The 20,502-nt window shown below is 34.4% G+C and overlaps 1 protein-coding gene across 4 annotated transcripts; it reads right to left on the bottom strand.

Annotated features, from left to right (window-relative positions):
* Nucleotides 1–1,123: 1,123 nt before the first annotated feature.
* Nucleotides 1,124–8,887, bottom strand: LOC123197909 (probable LRR receptor-like serine/threonine-protein kinase At5g10290). Of its 4 annotated transcripts, none has more exons than XM_044612416.1 (13): nucleotides 8,684–8,887; nucleotides 8,379–8,475; nucleotides 7,269–7,380; nucleotides 6,565–6,697; nucleotides 6,332–6,403; nucleotides 5,202–5,345; nucleotides 5,025–5,096; nucleotides 4,871–4,936; nucleotides 4,643–4,713; nucleotides 4,390–4,530; nucleotides 3,550–3,891; nucleotides 2,262–2,656; nucleotides 1,124–1,675 (listed from the first exon to the last, which is right to left on the bottom strand). In XM_044612416.1, the coding sequence occupies exons 3-13, from the start codon at nucleotides 7,333–7,335 to the stop codon at nucleotides 1,361–1,363; spliced, it is 1,818 nt and encodes a 605-aa protein (XP_044468351.1). In that variant the 5' UTR covers nucleotides 7,336–7,380; nucleotides 8,379–8,475; nucleotides 8,684–8,887; the 3' UTR covers nucleotides 1,124–1,360. The 4 variants fall into 4 exon arrangements, with proteins under 4 accessions (XP_044468351.1, XP_044468353.1, XP_044468354.1 ...); XM_044612418.1 differs by having other exon boundaries at nucleotides 8,379–8,471; XM_044612419.1 differs by lacking the exon at nucleotides 8,379–8,475.
* Nucleotides 8,888–20,502: the final 11,615 nt, after the last annotated feature.

The following is a 20,502-nucleotide window of genomic DNA, read 5'->3' as shown; positions in this document are numbered from 1 at the left end:
GCAGAATGTGGCATTGATGTAGAAGCATGGGAACATGAAGGCCTAGAACAAATTCCTGCATATCTGCTCGCTGAGCAAAGGTTAAGCATTAAGAATGAGCAGAAGAGAAGTGAGCGGTTGGGGGTTAATGAGCAATGGTTTAAAAAAAAGATGCTTGAATGGGCTAAAACTGTTGCCTCAGCGAAGCAGACAAAGACAAAATTTCAATTTGGAAGGCAAAATGCTAATGCCTAACATCTGATTTGCAATGTATTTTTTTATGGAGGAATTGCTATAGCATTGTTGTTAGTGTTATAAAGTTTCTTTCGAAATGAATACTATTTACTAAAAGAACAAAGAGACGTTTTTAATTTTCTTCTCCTGTATAATCTGTTAGCCTTCAACCCTATCTGGCAGATCTATGCATACATCTTAAGTGACCTCACCAAAACTTTTTTACTATTTATAAAAATCTACTTCACTTGACTGCATCGCATCTTAAATGACCTCACCCATATATCACATGCATTCATGTGAAATGTAAAATTTATCCAGAAACCAAGAACTTATGATGAAAGCAATCACATACTGGTTTGTACACATTCACTGCATAACAATTGGTCTTTTCATAGGCCAATTACCCACTACCAACTTTTATCAGATAATTAATTATCCTTGACTGTGATTTAATAAAGTCCATGAAAAAGTGAGAGTGAAGTATAAGTGGCTCAAGTCACAGAAAGATTCATGTACTGTCTGTGACCTTTATCACAAGATAGAAGGTTTGCTGTCACATACACAGGCACACACAAATATAAATAAGCATACAAGTGACTTGATGTTATCTCCATGGAAAACAGCCTAGGCATGAATGCTGCTAGAAGGCATTGTGCCAGAAGCCATGTTAATAGAAGCTCTAGCAATGGCAGGTGTTGATTGAATCAAGTGTGGCATCAACCTTGAAGACATAGACATGGAGAAGACACCAGAGTATCTTTTGGCTGAGCAAATTCCATGCAAAGATAACGTCAAGGAGATGGTGGTGCAAATGGAAGAATGGCAGGTTAAAGCAGTTGCGTCCAATAGTATCACAGACATAGATAGATAACAAAACTGCAGCCCTTCTGCATGATTTAAACATGAGTTCAAACCAAAATTTTGTCTTTCCTATTTCCAAGTGAAGTGCACAGGCTAATAGTATCAGACTGGTGTCAACCCAGCAGATCAGAAGGGAAGATCTATTACAAACATATCATATACAAAAATATAAAGGCATGTTCCCTTTTTTTTTAAACTCATTTCTTTTCATAGCATTACTTTTTGGCATTACAATTATGTCTACTGAAGGAAACATCAAGCTAGCCTAATGTAACCTGTTACCTCATCTTCCGCCTGATAATTCAATTGCTTCCTGGTTGTACACCGAATCTTCCCCCCAGTCAAATCTTCTTTGCAGCCTCTCATACTCTTGCCTGCGAGTAACTTCAACGTGCTGCCACTCTTCCCATCTCTCAGCCAGGCCCTCTCCTTCCAGCATGCGTACAACCTCTGACATTGCTGGACGGTCCTCAGGTGATGCTTGTGTACAGAGCAACGCAACTTGAATCATAATCTCTACCTCTTGGTTATTGTAACTTTTATTAAGGTTGTGATCTACAATAGCATCCAGTCTCTTCTCTCTTTCGAGCTTCTTGACCTTTTGGAGACAAATTAACAAAGATTGATGGAATCATACGAACTGAGTATTATAAAACTTGGAAAGTATAAGGCAATCAAATTATCTATAGCTTAAATCTTTGATGCATCAAATGCAAATTTGCCGTCACATACATCAGTACTCCAACATCAAAGAATGCAAGATGAGACTTAAATGTAGCAACTGCATTACAAATGAACCCCAATTTAACTGAATTCCAGCATGAGGATGCATGTCAAGTACCTCATACAAGGTAAAGAATATTTTCAAATCAAAAAATATTTGAAGCAACGTCAACTTTGGCACAAAAAGCACATACAAGTTGGGTGAAAGCATGATGGAAGCATTTTATCCTTGCAAGGTTTCTGAAGACACCAAAAAACAAAAACCTGACTCTTGAATATTTTATGGCTCCTGCTAACAAGATATTTAACATCTAGAGCTGCACCAACTCCAAATTGTTGAGAGATAAAATTTAGTTCTTCAGCTTGTCAGTCATATATAGACAATTCAACCATTATGAGGCAAGGAGAGATGAATGAATGCATACACACAAATGAAGATATTAAAATATTTTGTGCCTTACATGGTCAAGCAATAAGACATCATCTTCTTCTTCTAGGCGTGAAAAGTCAATTGCACGTTGACCTGTTACAAGCTCCAGGAGCATAATCCCATATCCAAAAACATCCGTTCTTTCAGATGATTTCCCAGTGGACAGATATTCAGGTGCTATGTGGCCCATTGTCCCACGAACTTGAGTAGTCACGTTAGTCTTTCTCACATCAACCAATTTTGCCAGGCCAAAGTCACCAACAACTGCTTCAAAGTCTTCATCCAGCAATACATTAGCAGCCTTTACATCCCGATGAATGATTTTTGGATTGCAATGTTCATGAAGGTATTCCAGCCCACGCGCTGCACCTAAAGCAATTCTTTTTCTTGTTGCCCAGTCTAAAGCAGGCTCCCCAGGTTTAATTTCTGCAATAATGCTTAAAATTAGCCAAACATCATCAGAGCAGCCTCTAGAAATTTATTGGATGCTTAAATTAATACAAGAATTACAACCCAAAAATCCCTATAGACGAAACTAAATCTTACATTGGGAAGAGGTAGGCCTAAAACAGAACTTAAGATTTGTAGGAAACCAGGAATAAATCACTAAACCAGGATCAAAATTCCAAATTAGTTGCTGCATATTTCTGTATTTTCTTTTTCTAGTTTAGTTTGATTTGATTTGATTCTTTTTCCCAGTTTAGGCTGATTGTTTTCCTAGTTTGTTGTTGTAAACTACAAATAAATTCATTTATTCACAATTGAATGAAATCAAGCAATAATTCATCAATTACTTTCGGTTCATGTTTCAAGATTAAATACACATAGTGCACCATTGGAATTCTATTACTGAAAATTCAACAATACTTCAGGCTAAATCGAGTAACAGATCTTCACTGGAGTCAGTTAATCCTTGTGCTTGACAAATTAGAATTCGGACTAGGACGACGATGACAAAGATGCTAAAAATTTTGAATTCACACCATTCAAATACTTTAACTTCTCTATAATCTACAATACCCCTAAAAATAAAGATAAAAGCACAATTCCATCGTGTATATCCAGTTGTAACAATATAGCATGTTTTTTGGTCTTAGGCTTCATATTTCTGAAGGCATATTCCAAAACAAAACATGATTAAAGAACAGATGAACAATTTCGAGAGGCACCACTCTCTGATGCCAATACATAATTTTCACTTCTGCATTTATTACATAATAAAAGATAATATCTGCAAAAAAAAGAAAACCAATTTTTTATTGCACTTGGTGGCTTTTATTTATGATTTCACATTGCAAAGATAAGTTAGATATAAATACCTCGTAGACGATAGGCTACACTCAAATTCTGCATAAATGGATACACCAAAAGACGTTCCGTTGGTGTTGTGCAAAAGCCAATCAGCCGTAACAGATTTCTGTGGACAGCCACACTTATCATCTCAACTTCACGTTGGAAAGCTGCATCTCCCCCAGGACTCTCAAAATCAGTCAATCGCTTCACAGCAACTTTTGTGTTATCAGTAAGCACCCCTCTATAGACCTTTCCAAAACCTCCCTGTCCAAGGACATTTTTTTCACTGAAATTGTCAGTAGCCAACTGTAATTCTCTCCATGAGTATCTTTTCAATTGACCAAATGCAATTCTTCGGTCAACTTCACCTGTTCACACAATAAGAAATAGAAAGCTTTAACCGAGAAACCACATTAAGAGAAAGTGCCAATCAAATCCTTCAGTTCCAATATATGAAGGTGGTGCACAACTTAATACAGGATATAACAGAGCCACTTGAAGAGAACAAAATGGATGCCAGAGAGAACTTTTATGGAGCAAGCATCCACAAAGTCATGAGTGGCAACCTAAATCATGAGGTTGCAGTTCACAATTTTGAAATTCTCCCACAACCTTTCATAACCACATGTTAATAAATTCTTGCTACACTAACAAATTATTCATACAAAATGATACGGCATAAAGATTTTCTACATTGATCATCACTATTCTAACGAAAATATTGCTTAAGCCATGCACGAATGCTCCCAAAATTTAAACCAAATACTGAAAAGGAAAACTACAGAACAAAATAAATTAATAAATATATGAAAGCCAATAACATCTAAAAGTAATTAGTTTTCAATAAACTGAAAAACAACACAAACCTGCAACATCTACAAATACATCACGCCTGTAGCCTTTGTGTTTAGCCTTGCACCAGAAAAATAGAGAGGCTCCAAAAAGAAGAACAAGAAATCCTCCAATAATCCCAACTAAAATTCTGATAATGGACTTCTTTGAACCCCCTGCCAGAATAGGGAATTACCCGAGCAATCAGTTGGTCTAGACAATTTAAATGTTGTATTTCGAGAAATCAATCCTTACCATATAAAACAAATTAACATCAAACCAAATTACCTGAATCATTACTCCTTGATTCACAGGGGTGGGGAAGATTTTTATCACAATTCAAATGGTTTCCTGTGAAACTAATATAAGCCAAGAAAATCAAGCCTAGTTTTGCCGATAAAGAGTGAGATTGAAAGACTAAATACAAGCATATCAAATAAATGAAAAGTTCACAATATCTCATATTATGAATGAGTTGCTAGAAATTAAAATATTACAAGTAACTATTGTCCATACTTGTACTTAGGAATTTGGAATAAACGTGCAGGAATTTGGCCGCTGAGATTATTGGAATCAAGCTGACTGCAAAAAGGAGTTCAACTATGGAATCAAAAACTTAGAAATTATTTATACTTTATGCTGGCATCAGTTGATTTCTGGAATCACTTACATATTGATCAAGTTTGAAAGACCTGTAAGTGACTCAGGGATAGTGCCAGTAAGGTTGTTTTGATTCAAAGCTCTGATTATATGTCAAAAAAATCAAGGTACTATGAGAAATTATGAAAATCATAAAGATATATAATATACCTCAAGGTTAAAAAAAATAATAGATGGAATAACTTACAAGAACTGAAGGTTTTTTAGATTACCAAGTGAATACGGTATTTGACCGATCAAATGATTATTTTCCAAGTCCAGGCTGTTTAAACTTGAAAGATTTCCAAACTCTTTTGGTATTTCACCATTAATGCCATTTCCTTTCAATGTCCTACATGAAAAATGCATCTTATACACATTAGAAATATCTTGACCACATATGTATAATTACCCACCGATATACTGGAACAAGGCAATGACCATTACAATATTATAATCAACTTTGAAGTAAATGATGGCAAGTTGCATCGCATTGATGTAATTAGCATGTGTGTACAGTGTATCCATGTGTAGGGAGAAAAATTTTAGAAGTGCATACAAATAAAAGGATAAATTTAATAAAGAGGGCAAACATCATCATTTTCTTCATAATATTATTTGGAAAAGCATAAGATAAATTATATCCATAAAACAATGAGTGATTTAGATACAGATAATAATTTGCCCAAAAAAATGAAAGTTACTTGCCACTAAAATTCCTCTCAGATTTTCTGACTTCAAACTACAATATCTATCACCTCTATGATATAGATCAATGAAATAAAAATCCAGAAGTCAGAACATGATTTTTTTTTCCCTCGGTTTAAATGGAAATGAATGCTTCAGTAAAGAAAATATAGGCCTACAAAAATTTGTGAGGCTGAAAAGTGAACTGTCTTTCTTAATTCATGCAAAAACAATTGGACTTGGAAATTTTTTTGTTAAACCTAAGCAAATCACAGTGGCAAATTTAACAACCACATCCTCAGAGGATTAGTTCTCATGACTCAAATATCTCAATTAGAGATCCCAGGTTTCCCTTATCCTAATAAATACCAGAGTTCTGTGCATATGTCCTGAATCCAATGGAATTATGCAAGTCACCCTGAGAATAGATAAAATGGAGAGGAGAAAAAAGAAACTGTTGAGGTCATTATTAAACTGCAAAAGGCCTGCATAGACAATATAGATAAAGAGTTTCCTCCACTGCTAGTAAGTACCCCTAGAATTCATTATTTAGAAGCTGGGAATTGTCACCTCTGAAAAAATAGATTAAAAAGGTACATAAAATGCTGTAACGAATGATATTTTGATTACAACAATACACTCCATACATACAGTGTTTTAAGTTTGCTCAGAACTCCTATTCTGGGGGACAAGGTTCCAGAAAAGTTCATGGATAACAATGTCCTGCAAAGGAGTAAAAGGTATTAGCATACTTTCAAATAAGATACAAGAACACAACTAAAGTACATAATCTGCAAACAAGTAATTTATGCTGGCATATTTGTGCTATCCATGCACTAAAATTAGAAAAGAAGAAGTTTAAATTAAATCTAAGAATAACTCACAAGGAGACAACATTGTTACTATTATCACAGATGACATTGGTCCAAGTGCATGGATTAACTAGGTTTTGATTCCAATCAGTCAGCAGAGTGCTTGGAACATGCAATGAATTCTTCAAAGCGAATAGTGCCTCTCCTAAAAGAGAATATAAGAATATTCACCATAAAATTAGCAGCTATACCAAAAACAATATGTCAGTACCAAAATTTTTCACAAGCCTGATAAAATCAAACATTAAAAAAATGATCAATCAAAATCTCGTTTCATTGGGAACTGATAACCACCTACTGAATAAGCAATGATCTAACTTAATCAGCATTTTGATTTGACTTTATTACCTGAAGGCCATCTCTCTCTGCATCTAAACCGGTTTCCTTTTTTCTGCTTCCACTAATCTAATAAAATAAAAGCTCTTCCAATGTTCTAAATTACTCATCGCTAGAGAGTTCACTAAACTAATAGAATAACTTTTAGCATAAGAACCAAAGTAAATGATAGAAATTTATCTCTTCTTAGCGTGGCTACAATTAGTTTGCATCAAAATTTGACATCAGATAGACAATTATAAACTGGGCAGTTCATTTCCAGATCACCCTATCTTCAGAAATTGTCTAATTCACAACATAGACAACTAATTGGAAACACTCTATTAGCATATCTATATGCTGTATACATGCAAAGATATCGAATAAGGAATGTATCTTACCTTGATAATCAGATTGTACAGTAGAATGCAAGCAAGCCAATATCAGAATGCAAAGGGTGAGTTCCATCCTCAACTATATCAACACCTTGAACAATACAGCTAAGCACAAGATCTGCAGCAAAAACCTCAGTGAGATCCATTTTGATGGAAACATCATAGTATCAACTTCAGAATCTATACACAAAATGCACAATGATAAAGTTTAAATGAGAAGAGAAAAAAACACAGTTTCTTACACAACTATATAAATAAAGAAACATGAAAAGTCAAACAGCACATGCCCCTGGACACATGAATGTTTGGCCTTGTGAGTATCAGCACATGTTACCTAATTATGAATTAGTTAAAAATGTGAATGAATAGAGTCTGAATAGTAGCACTAACCACAGTATTATTTCATGAAGGTTTTCTTTTATACTCTTGACTCAGCAACAATAGTTTGGTGATCTGTATATTATTTCGGACAGACAGATAATCATATTCCCTTAGTCAATCAGATTACGGTTACAAGGCAACTTAAGAAAATTCTCTGAAACAATAATTAGGGTAATTGGTAAGCATATTTGACCCAAATCCTAGCATAAATTACCATGTTTCTCTAACTTTGATTTTCTACATTGAATTTGACCATTACAAGCATACTGAAAATTGACATTAAAAAATATCTCAACAAAATAGGAGTGGTCCTTGCAATATCAGTTATTGTGAGCCACGGATACATACATAAACATGGACATATAAAAATAAAAATATGAAAACAAAGAGGTCCTCAGAGCTTTAATGTAATCAGATGGAAAACAAAAAATTTGAACATTATACATGAACTAACACAATATAATTCTTGAAATAATTAAAAGAACATGAACCCCTCCCTTCAGTTTGGTGGCTGGATAACACCAAGAAAATTTAGAATTTGCATTATTGGGTATTGATCAAAAATCAAATTTTAAATTTTTTTCCACATTTTCACATAAAGCCAGATAAAGCGAAGAACTTTACAAACAAAAATTCAAAACAAAGAAATCCCAGAAACAAGATCATACCTTGAACAAAAATTGCTGAATAACAAATCGAAATGAGTAGAGAGAATTGAAGACGTAAAAGCAGTACCTTTTTGAAAGGAGTAAGGTTGGAGCAGAGAGAACAGGGGTTTTAATTTCATATGGGATTAGAGTAAAGGAATCAGAGTTTCATGAGTTTGAGCTGGCTGCAGAAAAAGTGAAGCAGTTTTTAAAATTTTCTTAACAGCAAAAATCAAAAGAGAAGACTGTCTTTTTGTTTTGTTTTCTCTAACAAACCAAATTTTTGTTGCTTTTTTTTAATTTCTTGTAAAAAGTTAAAAGATTATAAATTTAAAGAAGATTTGCAATTACTGCACACCACACAATCTCTCTAAGAGTTCCGATTGGTGATACCTTTGGACACCATTTTTATCTTCTGAAGTTAGGCAAGATGAAGATCGGATGTTTTCTAACAGTTACGAAGACAAGATGCTTTCTAACTTCGTAACCGAACGCTCCTCGAACTTGAATAGTTGAAATTTTTGTCTCAGACGACACGCTGGTCAAACAAAAAAGTATTTAAACTTTCATCCCGAAGAAATGAGCAATAGAAAATAAAAATTAGGCCAAAAAACTTGTGCCCACACAAGGATTGAGGTAGCTCTACAGTTTATCATTTAACTTCAAAAAAAACTTAAATATTTATTTATAAATTAATTTTTATTAAAAATTTTAATAAAAACTAAAAATAAAACCATTCTTTAATAAAAATTTTAAAAAATTAAAATTTTATTACATTTTCCTTCCTAAATTTACAAATTTAACAATTTTTTATTTAAAATTTAAAAAATAAACATTTTTCTTTTGCAATTTGTAGTTTTCCCTTGCTCCTCTCTCTCTCAAAAGATATATTTTATGAATATTTTAGTAATTTATTTTATCTATTTGGTTAACTGTAGGTCGATTGACTCATAGATCGACCTAAGAAAATAAATTTGTGTGATTCATAGATTTATTTCATTTTTGCGTCGATGAATTGTTTGGAAGAGAGAGAAGTGTCCGTATGAAGGTTGGTTGGCTCCAGTCATCGGAGAAACAATAGCAAGGGAAAACTACAAACCTTATAAAAAAAAATGTTCATTTTTCAAACTTTAAGTGAAAAAGATTGTTAGATTTTTAAACTTAGAGGAAAAAATATGATTAAACCTTAATATTTAAAATTTTTTTATTAAATAACGATTTTATTTTTTAATCCTAATTGAGTTTTTTAATAGAAATTTATTTATGGGTGGATATTTGAATCTTTAAAAATTGATAGGTAGAGGTTTGAATTACATAAAACCTTGGCCTAAAAATTAATATACGGAATTATCATACATATATTTCAAATAAAAAGATGAAAAAGTATGTTTATTTGGTTATATATACTTGCTAATTTCCATATTATATACGAATCCTCACTTGAAATATAATTAAGATATTTATAATTAAGATACACCTCATTAAGTCTTGACAGTGAGGGACCATCACATTATGTAATAAGATTCTGAAAGATATTAGCCTGCCAATAACTTAATTTATCTACTTCTATTGAATCCATCTACCTACTATAAGAAATTGAAATTTACATTTACATCAATCTTCCTAACTCAATTTTTCATGGTCAAATGGGTTTACGGTTTCTTTAGTCTTCTTCTTGTAGATTGAAAATTCATCTTGGGAATGTAAGCTTATAAATTTGCATACAGAGGATCTTTTGTATTTAAATAGTGAGGTCAAATGATAGAGAGTGGGTAGATTTTGGAGTTCTTGTTGAAAATTTACATTTTTAACTACCTAGAAAAAGATTGAAATTGACTTTGTTAGAAAATGACTGAGATTAACATATTAAGAACCAATAATTCAACTTAAGATTTGGACTCTAATTACCATACATGTAGTTAAACTTGATCAAAACATAATTTGGGTTTGAGTTAAAAGATTGATTTCAACTACTCATATATTGTTTTATAGTAGAAAATGACAGCAAATCTTGCATACATAGATTACATGTATACAAATCCTATTAATGAGAAAACTCCATGGTGAATATATTCACATTCAGCAAAATTTTCTTCTCTTTGGAAATAAGTCAAAATTTTATTTTCTTGGGAAACAAGCAAGTGTAGTAATTATGTCTGTTTAGGGAGTAATGAGTTTCGAAAATAGTCATAGCACATGATTGTTAGTAAAATTGATGAGTCAAAGGCAGAAGCATGGAGCATGTGGTGACGTTGTGGGCTTCTCTTCTGAGACTGACTTCTCATTCCTCATGCTGAGTTTGATCAGCCGACATGCCTACCCCCACTTCTTATTTCTTCTTGGGTTTAATCAGGTGCTTCTCCAACTATCACTCACAAATTAAAATAAAATTTTTAAAAACCGAAATGGTGTTTATATATAACATGCATGCATGCTTTTATTATCATTTATTCATTGATATAATAAAAGCATTAAATTGATACCCATTCTTAAACTGACATGTTTCTGATGTTTGCATATGAATTCCTTAACCTCCAGTACTACATTCCATTAAATTGATATATAAAAAAATAAAGAATCATAGAATAATGTAGCATCCATTACCCAATGTGGCACTTATATATTGGTCGGAATCAAGCACAATCAGAGAGTTCACTCTTTTGATAGTACTAGTCAGCAAGTCAACGAGACAACTTTCTACATATCTGCCATTCTTTAATGATTTATTGGTGATACATGTTGGAAAAGGGAGGTAACCTTATATAAGGGAAAGACTTTGTGTGGAAGAATTATTTGAGAGGAAGACTTATAATTCTTTGATTTTTCTCTATTCCAAATATAAAACAATTAGAGTATTTATAGGTACAATGATGACTTTTAAAATCTTAAATATATGAACCTAACATTGAACTTATACATTAGCCATTAACACCTAACATTGAACTTGTGTTACTAACATTGAACTTGTGTATGCACATAAATTTGAACATGTACATGAATCATGTATGAACATGAACTTATGCTATAAACATTGAACTTTGAATAAAAAAAACCAAAAATTTTTTATAGAAAATTAAGTTTAATTCAACACCCCCCCTTAAACTTAATTCTGTCTCCATCCTTCATGCCAAGAAGATTCTTAAATTTTTCAAACAACTTGACAGGCAATGGCTTTGTAAAAATGTCGGCCACTTGATCTTCACTCTTCACATAAACTAATTCGATATTTTTCTCCTTTGTATGCTCTCGCATAAAATGAAATCGCACGTCAACATGTTTGCTTCTCTCATGATGTACCAGATTTTTAGCTAATTCGATTGCCGACTTGCTATCCAAATAAATTTCGGTAGCTGCACCTTGTGGAAAATTTATTTCTTCAAGCAACCTCCTTAGCCAAATTGCATGACACACGCAGGTTGCCGCAGCCACATACTCTGCTTCACATGTTGAAAGCAATACTATTGGTTGTTTCTTTGAAAGCCACGTGAAAGTCGTATCGCCCATGTAGAATACAAACCCTGAGGTGCTTTTTCTATCATCCGTGTCTCCACCCCAATCACTATCCGAATAACCAAAAATTGCTAATTTGTTAGTGGATGATCCATAAAATAACCCAAGTGATAGAGTACCTCGAATGTAACGAAGAATCTGTTTGATAGTCTTCCAATGTGTCGATCTTGGCTCCTCCATGTACCGACTCACAAGGCTAACTCCATACAAAATATCCGGCCTTGTGCATGTCAAATATCGCAAGCTTCCAACTAGGCTTTTGTACAATGTTGCATCAATCACCTTCCCTTTGTCATTTCGAGATAACTTGATGCCACAGTCAACCGGTGTATTGACCGGCTTGCAATCTGCCATTCTGAAACGTTTCAAAATCTCCTTAGCATAGGCTTCTTGTGAAACAAAAATGCCATTACTAACCTGCTTTATTTCAAGACCTAGAAAATAGGACATAAGTCCCAAATCAGTCATTTCAAATTCACTCTTCATGGCCCTTTTGAAGTCATCAATCATTTCTCCATTATTGCTCATCAAAATTAAATCATCAACATACAAAGCCACAATTAGCATGTCTCCATTTTTAACCTTCACATACAGTGCATGTTCATACGGGCATTGCACAAAACCATGCGACTTAAAATATTGGTCAATCCGAGTGTTCCAAGCCCTAGGGGCTTGTTTCAAGCCATATAAAGCCTTCTTTAATTTTAAAACTTTATCTTCATTACCTTTTTTCTCATACCCGGGGGGTTGCTCAATGTATACTTCTTCTTCCAAAATCCCATTAAGAAAGGTTGACTTGACATCCATTTGAAAAATACGCCATTTCAATTGAGCCGCAAAAGAAATCAAAAGTCGAATGGTCTCCATTCAAGCCACTGGTGCAAACACCTCTTCATAATCGATGTCGGCTTGTTGCTTGTAACCTTTTGCGACCAATCTAGCTTTGTATTTCTCGATTTCGCCTTGTGGATTCATTTTCTTCTTGTACACCCACTTGACACCAATAGTCTTATGACCTTCAGGAAGAGAAATGAGCTCCTATGTGCCATTTTTTTCAATTGCATGCATCTCATCATCCATAACGGCTCGCCACTTGCCATCTACAATCGCTTCTTCAAAAGAGATATTTTCGCCTTGAGCCAGGAGACACACCAAGTACAACTCGCTTGTTGCCTCATATAAGTCACATATACTCCTAGTTTTCTGGGTTCTTGCCTCGTCATCTGAAGAAATCGACTCGGATGTCGTAATCGTTCGTGCCTCCTCATGGTTGTTGGATGTCAGCTTTGATATATTCATTGATGTGAGCATCTCATCTCTTCCCTTCTTATGTATGATTTCCAACATTGAATTCCAATCCCACATGGCTTCTTCATTTACCTACACATCACGACTAATATGCATCCTTTTGTTAATAGGATCAAAGAGTTTATAAGCTTTAGATTTCTCATCATACCAAACAAAAATCAACTTCAAGCTCTTGTCATCTAACTTCACGTGTTTTTAATCCGGTATGTGCGCATACGCCACACTGCCAAATACTTTTAAATGTGCCACCGTTGGTTTTAAACCACTCTATGCCTCTTATGGAGTTATATATTCCAAGCTCGATGTTTTGCAACGATTTAACAAATAGACGGCACAATTCACTGCCTCTGCCCAAAACTCTTTTGGCATGTTTTTACTCTTGAGCATGCTTCGGACCATGTTGAGAATAGTCCGATTCTTACGCTCCGCGACTCCATTTTGTTGTGGCGAATATGGCACTGTCAAGTGGCGCCAAATACCATGTTCTTCACAAAACAGATTAAATGCGGTCGAAATAAATTCACCGCCTCGATTCGATCTCAAAACCTTGATGTAACAACCACTTTATTTCTCAACAAAAATTTTGAACTTCTTAAAAATTGCAAAAGCTTCTGATTTTTCTTTCATGAAATGAACCCAAGTTTTGCGTGAAAAATCATCAATAAAAGTTATGAAATACCTGTTCCCACCAATTGAGCTCGGCATGATCGGCCCACAAATATCGGTATGCACTAATTCAAGAGGCTTTTTTGCTCGATAGTCTGCCATTTTCGGAAAGCTACTCCTCGGATGTTTGCCAATCACACACCCTTCACAAAATTTGTTGAGAAAATCAATCGATGGCAGTCCATACACCATGTTCTTGCTAGCCATTTCTTTTAGGCTTCCAAAATTAACATGTCCAAACCTCAAATGCCACAACCAAATTTTGTCTTCTACACAAGCCTTCAAACACTGTGCTTGAATGTTTACCAAATCCAATTTAAACATCCGATTTTTGTTCATGACAACTTGGGCTATTATCCAATTATTTTTGTCTCGTAAACAAAAATATCGGTTTTTCATGGACATCGTGTGACCCCATTCCAACAGTTGTCCCAAACTCAAAATATTACTCTTCATTTCTAGGACATAATAAACATTTGAAATAAACTTTTGTGTCCCATCTTTCAATTTAATCAAAATATTACCTTGCCCTTCGACACGTACTCTAGAAGCATCACCAAAAGAGACATGACCATTTGAAATCTCCTCCAATTCAGTGAACATATGCTTATATCCACACATGTGGTTGCTTGCACCCGTATCAAGATACCACACCTTCTCCTTTTCGAGACCGTTCTCCTTACTCGCCAACAAAACAACATTATTATTTTCCGTTTCTTCCTTAGCAACAAAATTAGCATTTTCCTCCACCTTTTTTCTGGACCAGCACTCATTTGCATAGTGACCATATTTGCCACAATTGTAACATTCAACATTATACTTACTTGGTCGGCCGCCTCTTCCACAACCGCGTCTTCCACCATGTGAATTATTGAAGTTTCTTTCTTCGTTCTCGCCTTGACCACGACCATGACCTCTACTGCGACTGAAGCTGTGACCTCTATGGCTGCCACGACCTCGACCTCTAACTCTATCAACATTGCTTGGTTTCTTTTCTTTTAGCGTGGCTTTCGCTTGCAACGCTTCTTCTAACAATTCTTGCTTTTTTTTTCTTTTTCCTTTGTTCGTGAGCCTCTAATGAACTTGTGAGATAGTCGATGGTCATCCCCTCTAAGTCCTTTGACTCTTCAATCGCACATACTACATTCTCAAAATCATCGGTCAAAAATTGTAGTATTTTCTCTACCACTCTTGCATCGGTTAGAGTCTCACCATTTCTTTTAAGTTGATTGATAACAGTTTGCACCCTCGTTATGTAGTCGGACACGCCTTCCGACTCCTTCATTTTCATCGCCTCAAGCTCGCCACGTAGAGTTTGTAATCGAACTTGTTTTACTCGATCGACACCTTTGTACGCCTTTTCTAAAATGTCCCATGCCTCATTTGATCTTGTCACGCCGACGATCTTCTCAAAACCAGATTCATCAACTTCTTGAAAAATGAGGTAAAGAGCAGTTTTATCTTTCATACGGGTTTCTTTCAATGTCCTCAATTGATTCGCTGTCATAGTACCTGTTACTTCCGTCTCTTTGTAGCCGATTTCAACTACTTCCCATGCGTCTTGTGCACCGAGCAAGGCCTTCATTTGTATACTCCATTTATCATAGTTGTTCTTTGTAAGACGCGACAACGGAACTTGTCCAAATGATGTCACGCTGGAGCTCGCCATAGCTCTGATACCACTTTGTTGGAAAAGGGAGGTAACCTTATATAAGGGAAAGGCTTTGTGTGAGAGAATTATTTGAGAGGAAGACTTATAATTCTTTGATTTTTCTCTATTCCAAATACAAAACAACTAGAGTATTTATAGGTACAAGGATGACTTTTAAAATCCTAAATACATGAACCTAACATTGATCTTGTACATTAGCCATTAACACCTAACATTGAACTTGTGCTATTAACATTGAACTTGTGTTACTAACATTGAACTTGTGTATGCACATAAACTTGAACTTGTACATGAATCATGTATGAACATGAACTTATGCTATAAACATTGAACTTTGAATAAAAAAAACCAAAAGTTTTTTATAGAAAATTAAGTTTAATTCAACAATACATTCACTATCAATCACTGAAATTGATATAGGACATTACTTAGTAATGATTTTACAGCTATAGTGATACTGATTGTGGGAAAAAAATAGTGGTGACTGCAGCCTAGCTACCACATATTGTCAGTTGTATAGAGTATAACTGGGTTTGGAGAGAATGACAAAGTGTATAATTAGATGTGTTGACAAAGTTTAGAATGTTGAGTGTGATTGATGTTGATGCAAAGATGCGGGTCAGTGTTAATTGAAGTGTGAAACTGAGTTGGATGGTAGTTTGATGAGGAAGAAAGTGGGTAGTGAATCCAGCTTATGGTCCATACAATAAGTGAAAAGTTCATATACCAGGTGCGAAGTTTCTTGCTTGCCAATTAGCATATACTCAAACAAAGATATTATGGTAATTGTCCAAGAGAAGGCATGATTGGAGGATGAGATGTTATAGTAACCTCTATAAACTAAATACAAGTGCTTTTTGAGTGGCAAAATCGGCTGAACAGAAGCAATAACGCCTCCAATTCTATCAGTCAAAAGTATTGCATTTTACCACCATAACTATCAACTTCAAATTTAGAATCACCAATCCAAACTCAAACACATAAACAGAACATCCCTCACAATCGTCAAGGGTTGGGGTATTTTCTTTTTTTTGGATTGGGATATTGAGATAAAATATTATTCTGACAAATTTTACAATTCACAAATTGAGATAACAAATTTTCTGTAGGCGGAATTGCTTTTTGTGGGATTTTCTCAGGGTTGGTTTGGTTGTGTCGAATTTGTAAGAAATCTTATGATATGGCTAACATTAATTATAATTTTATTTAATAAAACTGGGTAATAATATAGTTCAATGTCAGTTTACATATGAGTTTAAATGATCAATAAAGGTAAGTTCAATACAATTAAAGGTTATGATTTAGGTGGACAACACAAATGTGGATCTTAAGTTTATTGAATCTTGATAGAGGGTTAATTAGCCTATTATAAATTGAATAAGTCCATACTCTAAAACCTAATGCAATATAGTTTACTCATTCAAAACTATCATTCAAAGAGGTTTCTGGAGTATAAGATCAAGTCACATTGAGAAGTGATTTTGACAGATAATTTCAAGTGATTTCAATAGGTTTTTCAATTTCAAATTGCATGGAGATCCAAGTATTTCTAAAACTCTAAAGTCTAATTCAGTATTTTATAATCCGTACATTGATCTTGGGATTATAATTGAACGATTTATTTTATTCTGTTTTTGCAAAATAAATCTTACATATGGTATCAGAGCGATACACATTAGGTTATGAAATCTGAATTTGGGAATTAAACTATGGAATTATATTTTGAAAACTCTAAATCTAGAGTGTTTAATTTTTTATTATTATTGCTTTTAATAATTTTAATCTGAATTAGGGTTCTTGAATCATAATTAGGGTTTCAATTTTTTTTTTTAAATTAGGAATTGATTCAATTTCAGTATAAAAAGATTTATGTTGAAATTAGGGTTTTGATTTAATTTCTGAAATTAGGGTTTGTTTTAAATCAAATTAAGGTTTAATTCAATTAAGTTTTTTAATTGAAATTAAGGTTTAATCGAAATCCTATTAAGGTTGAAGTTTCTGAAATTAGATTAAAATTTCAAAATTGGAGTTCTTAGGTTTTGGTTAATTTTAATTTTAAGGTCTAAAAATAATTCTTTTAACCTTGAAATTAAGCTTCGGAAAATACCTAATTTTGATAATTAAAGTTGATTTTCAGTCCAACAAATTTAATTTTCAGATTCCAATTAGTTTTCTGGTCAAAACTTGACCCAAAACCTGTTGTGTGTGGCCTTCAATTCTGTCCAATTATTGGCAAAATTGACGGCGGCTGAACCTCCACCGGCATAAGCCATGTGCTCATGCCTTTTCTCCTTCGATCGATATTACAATCGACGTTGGGATTAGAAAGAAAACCCACACTTGTAGATCGAGTATGGCTGACTTATTTTGAGATTCTCCAATGCAATTTCTGGGCGAAGACGTTGTGGGAGCTGCCGACGACATGGTCTGAAACTTCCATGTCATCCAAGATTAAAGGTTATTGTCGGAATCTCAAATTAGGGTTTCAATAGGACGCGAGTTAATAATAGGTTGGGAATATCTGATAAACCGATCTGTCAATGAAAATGATATTATTCAACCCAGTCAAAGTCAAATTGGGTCATAGGGATCCGATCAAAAGTCAACATAGGTTTATTTGACCCATGTACCCGACTCGCTTCAATTAAACCTGCTCGAACCAACCTTGGAGCGTGAGTTTCACACGCAATTGGTGAAGCATGGCGCATGCATGCGTGTGAAAGGTGTGATGAAGACCTTGAAGTGCATGACGACGCATGCACGGAAAGGATGGCACGTGGGACTCAATTACAGACACATGAGAGCGCATGGCTGATTCTGATGGCACGTGAAAGCACTTGATCATCATCCGGGGCACATGTCAGCGCATGTGATTATTATTGATGAGTTTGTCGCGCGTGGAGGCACTCCCAAATTTAATCTGTGTTGATTTAATTATTAGTAATTGTGATCAAAGATAATTTTATGTTGATAAATGACATAAGTAATATTTTAGTTCATTATTAATAGTCATATTAACTGTATTGTTTATTGAAGTGTAATTTATTTTTAGACTATTTTGCTTTTTAAAAAAAGTAACCACCTAAAGTTAAAAATGTTAATTACCCGAGAGTCAAAATTATTTTTTTTCTTAAAATGAAATAAAAATAATTAATGTTGCTTAAGTGGGAGAATGTTATAAATCTATTAGTATAGAGTAACATTAATTATAGTTTTGTTTAATATAACCAGACAATAATATAGTCCAATGTCAGTTTACAAATGAGTTTAAGTGATCAATAATGATAATTCAATACACTTAAAGGTTATGATTTGAGTGGACAACATAAGTGTGGGTCTTAAGGTTTATTGAACCTTGATGGAGGTCAATTAATCTGCTATAAATTGGTTAGATCCTTACTTCAAAACCTAATGCAATATAGCTTACTCATTCAAAACTGTGGAGGTTTTTGGAATAAAAGACTAAGTCACATTAAGAGATGATCTCGGTAGATAATTTTAGGTGATTTCAATAGGTTTTTCAGTTTCAAATTGCATAAAGATTCATGTATTTTTATAACTTTGAAGTCTAATTCAGTATTTTATAATTTATGCATAGATTTTGGGATTATAGTTAAATGATTTATTTTCTCCTGTTTTTACAAAATAAAGTTTACAGAATTTTCATTGAAATTTTGTTTTTTCTTTTTTTTTTTTTCTTTTTGGAGTTGAAGAAGCAATAACGCCAATGCTTAAACCGTTGAGAAATTTTACATCCTGTTCATATTCAACTTCTACTTCTTCAACTTTTATAACTACCTTCACCCTCATCTCCCAGAAACTCTCCAATATCATGCTCTTATAATTACCACTGCCAACTCTGACAACATCTTCATTGCCTCCAAACTTATCTCTTTCAACAAACCCCATTTCTTCACTCAAGTATTCAACTTAGTTTTAACCAAAGCTGACACGTTTCTTTGGAACTCCGTCGTCAAATCCCACTTCTCTAATGCCAGATATCGTCAAGGTTTACAGTTCTTTCATTCAATGCTGTTAGCAAACAGATTTTACTATTCCAATGGTTTTCTCTGCAATGCACTCACAGAAATGTATGGGAAGAATAGTAATGCTACCATAGCACAGAGATTGTTCCGTAGAACACTAAAGGACATTGTCACGTGGAATACAATGATCTCATCTTACACTCATAACGGACATTCTGCCAAGGCAGATGCCTTAATTGATCAAATGATCTCAGAAAAATTTAAGCCCAATAGCTACTTTATATCAGCAGTTTCAGCTTGTTCTCAGCTTGCACCCCTTAAGAAAGGTCAAAGGGTTCACCAGTGCATCAAGGAAGCGGGATCATTCTATATCTTCTGTGATGTTTTTTCTTCTTTGTACGACAATCACAATTCTTGTCCAGGTGAGGAGATGGAGATGTGACAGGAGTCAAAGTCTTTGATTTTTGTTTCCATTCCCAGCGCGATTTTGCTGTCTTGTGAGATTGTGGTGGTGGTAAAATCCCAAAAGAAGGATTTTGTGGGGGATCGTTGTCAGAGTCTTCATTTGAAGATACAATCCCAAGTATAAGAAACAGTCTCAGTATTTCAAGCCTCGACGCCATAGAAATACACAGATTATCTTCCTCCTACTGGCTGGAATGACACATGCAAATCTTCAAATGAAGACTCTGACAACGATCCCCCTGGAAAGTTTGATTATGTTGTTTATTATGGTCGTGGTGATCCTCTTGCTGATACCACAGATTATCTTCCTCCTACTGGCTGGAATGACACATGCAAATCTTCAAAATGTGAGCAACTTGAGACATCAAGAGAATTGTTCAACTCAATGAAGGTAAGGGATGTCATTTCTTGGAACGTTATGATTTCAGGTTATGGCATACATGGACATACAAAATCAGAGATAGAGATTTTCCAACAAAAGGAAAAAAAATCAAATGTTAAACCAAATACGCTCACATTTTTTTTCTCTTCCTTTAGCCTGTACTCATGTAGGGCTCGTCGAAAGGGAAGTATCTGTTTGATAGAATGCAACATTATTGTGTGAC

Source organism: Mangifera indica, chromosome 15, assembly GCF_011075055.1.
Source record: "Mangifera indica cultivar Alphonso chromosome 15, CATAS_Mindica_2.1, whole genome shotgun sequence".
In the NCBI taxonomy this organism is placed as follows: Eukaryota; Viridiplantae; Streptophyta; class Magnoliopsida; order Sapindales; family Anacardiaceae; genus Mangifera; species Mangifera indica.
Note: the sequence above shows the minus strand (reverse complement) of the source record. Positions and strands in the feature narration are given on the sequence as shown.

What these genes read in the sequence shown, in the direction of transcription:
- LOC123197909 (XM_044612416.1), bottom strand. Translation starts at nt 7,335, where the DNA reads ATGGAACTCACCCTTTGCATTCTGATATTGGCTTGCTTGCATTCTACT. An exon ending in CTTTCAAACTTGATCAATAT is followed by an intron (nt 4,937 to 5,024) that starts GTAAGTGATTCC and finishes TCCTTTTTGCAG; the next exon opens with TCAGCTTGATTCCAATAATC. An exon ending in ATGTCTTATTGCTTGACCAT is followed by an intron (nt 1,676 to 2,261) that starts GTAAGGCACAAA and finishes TGTCTCCAAAAG; the next exon opens with GTCAAGAAGCTCGAAAGAGA.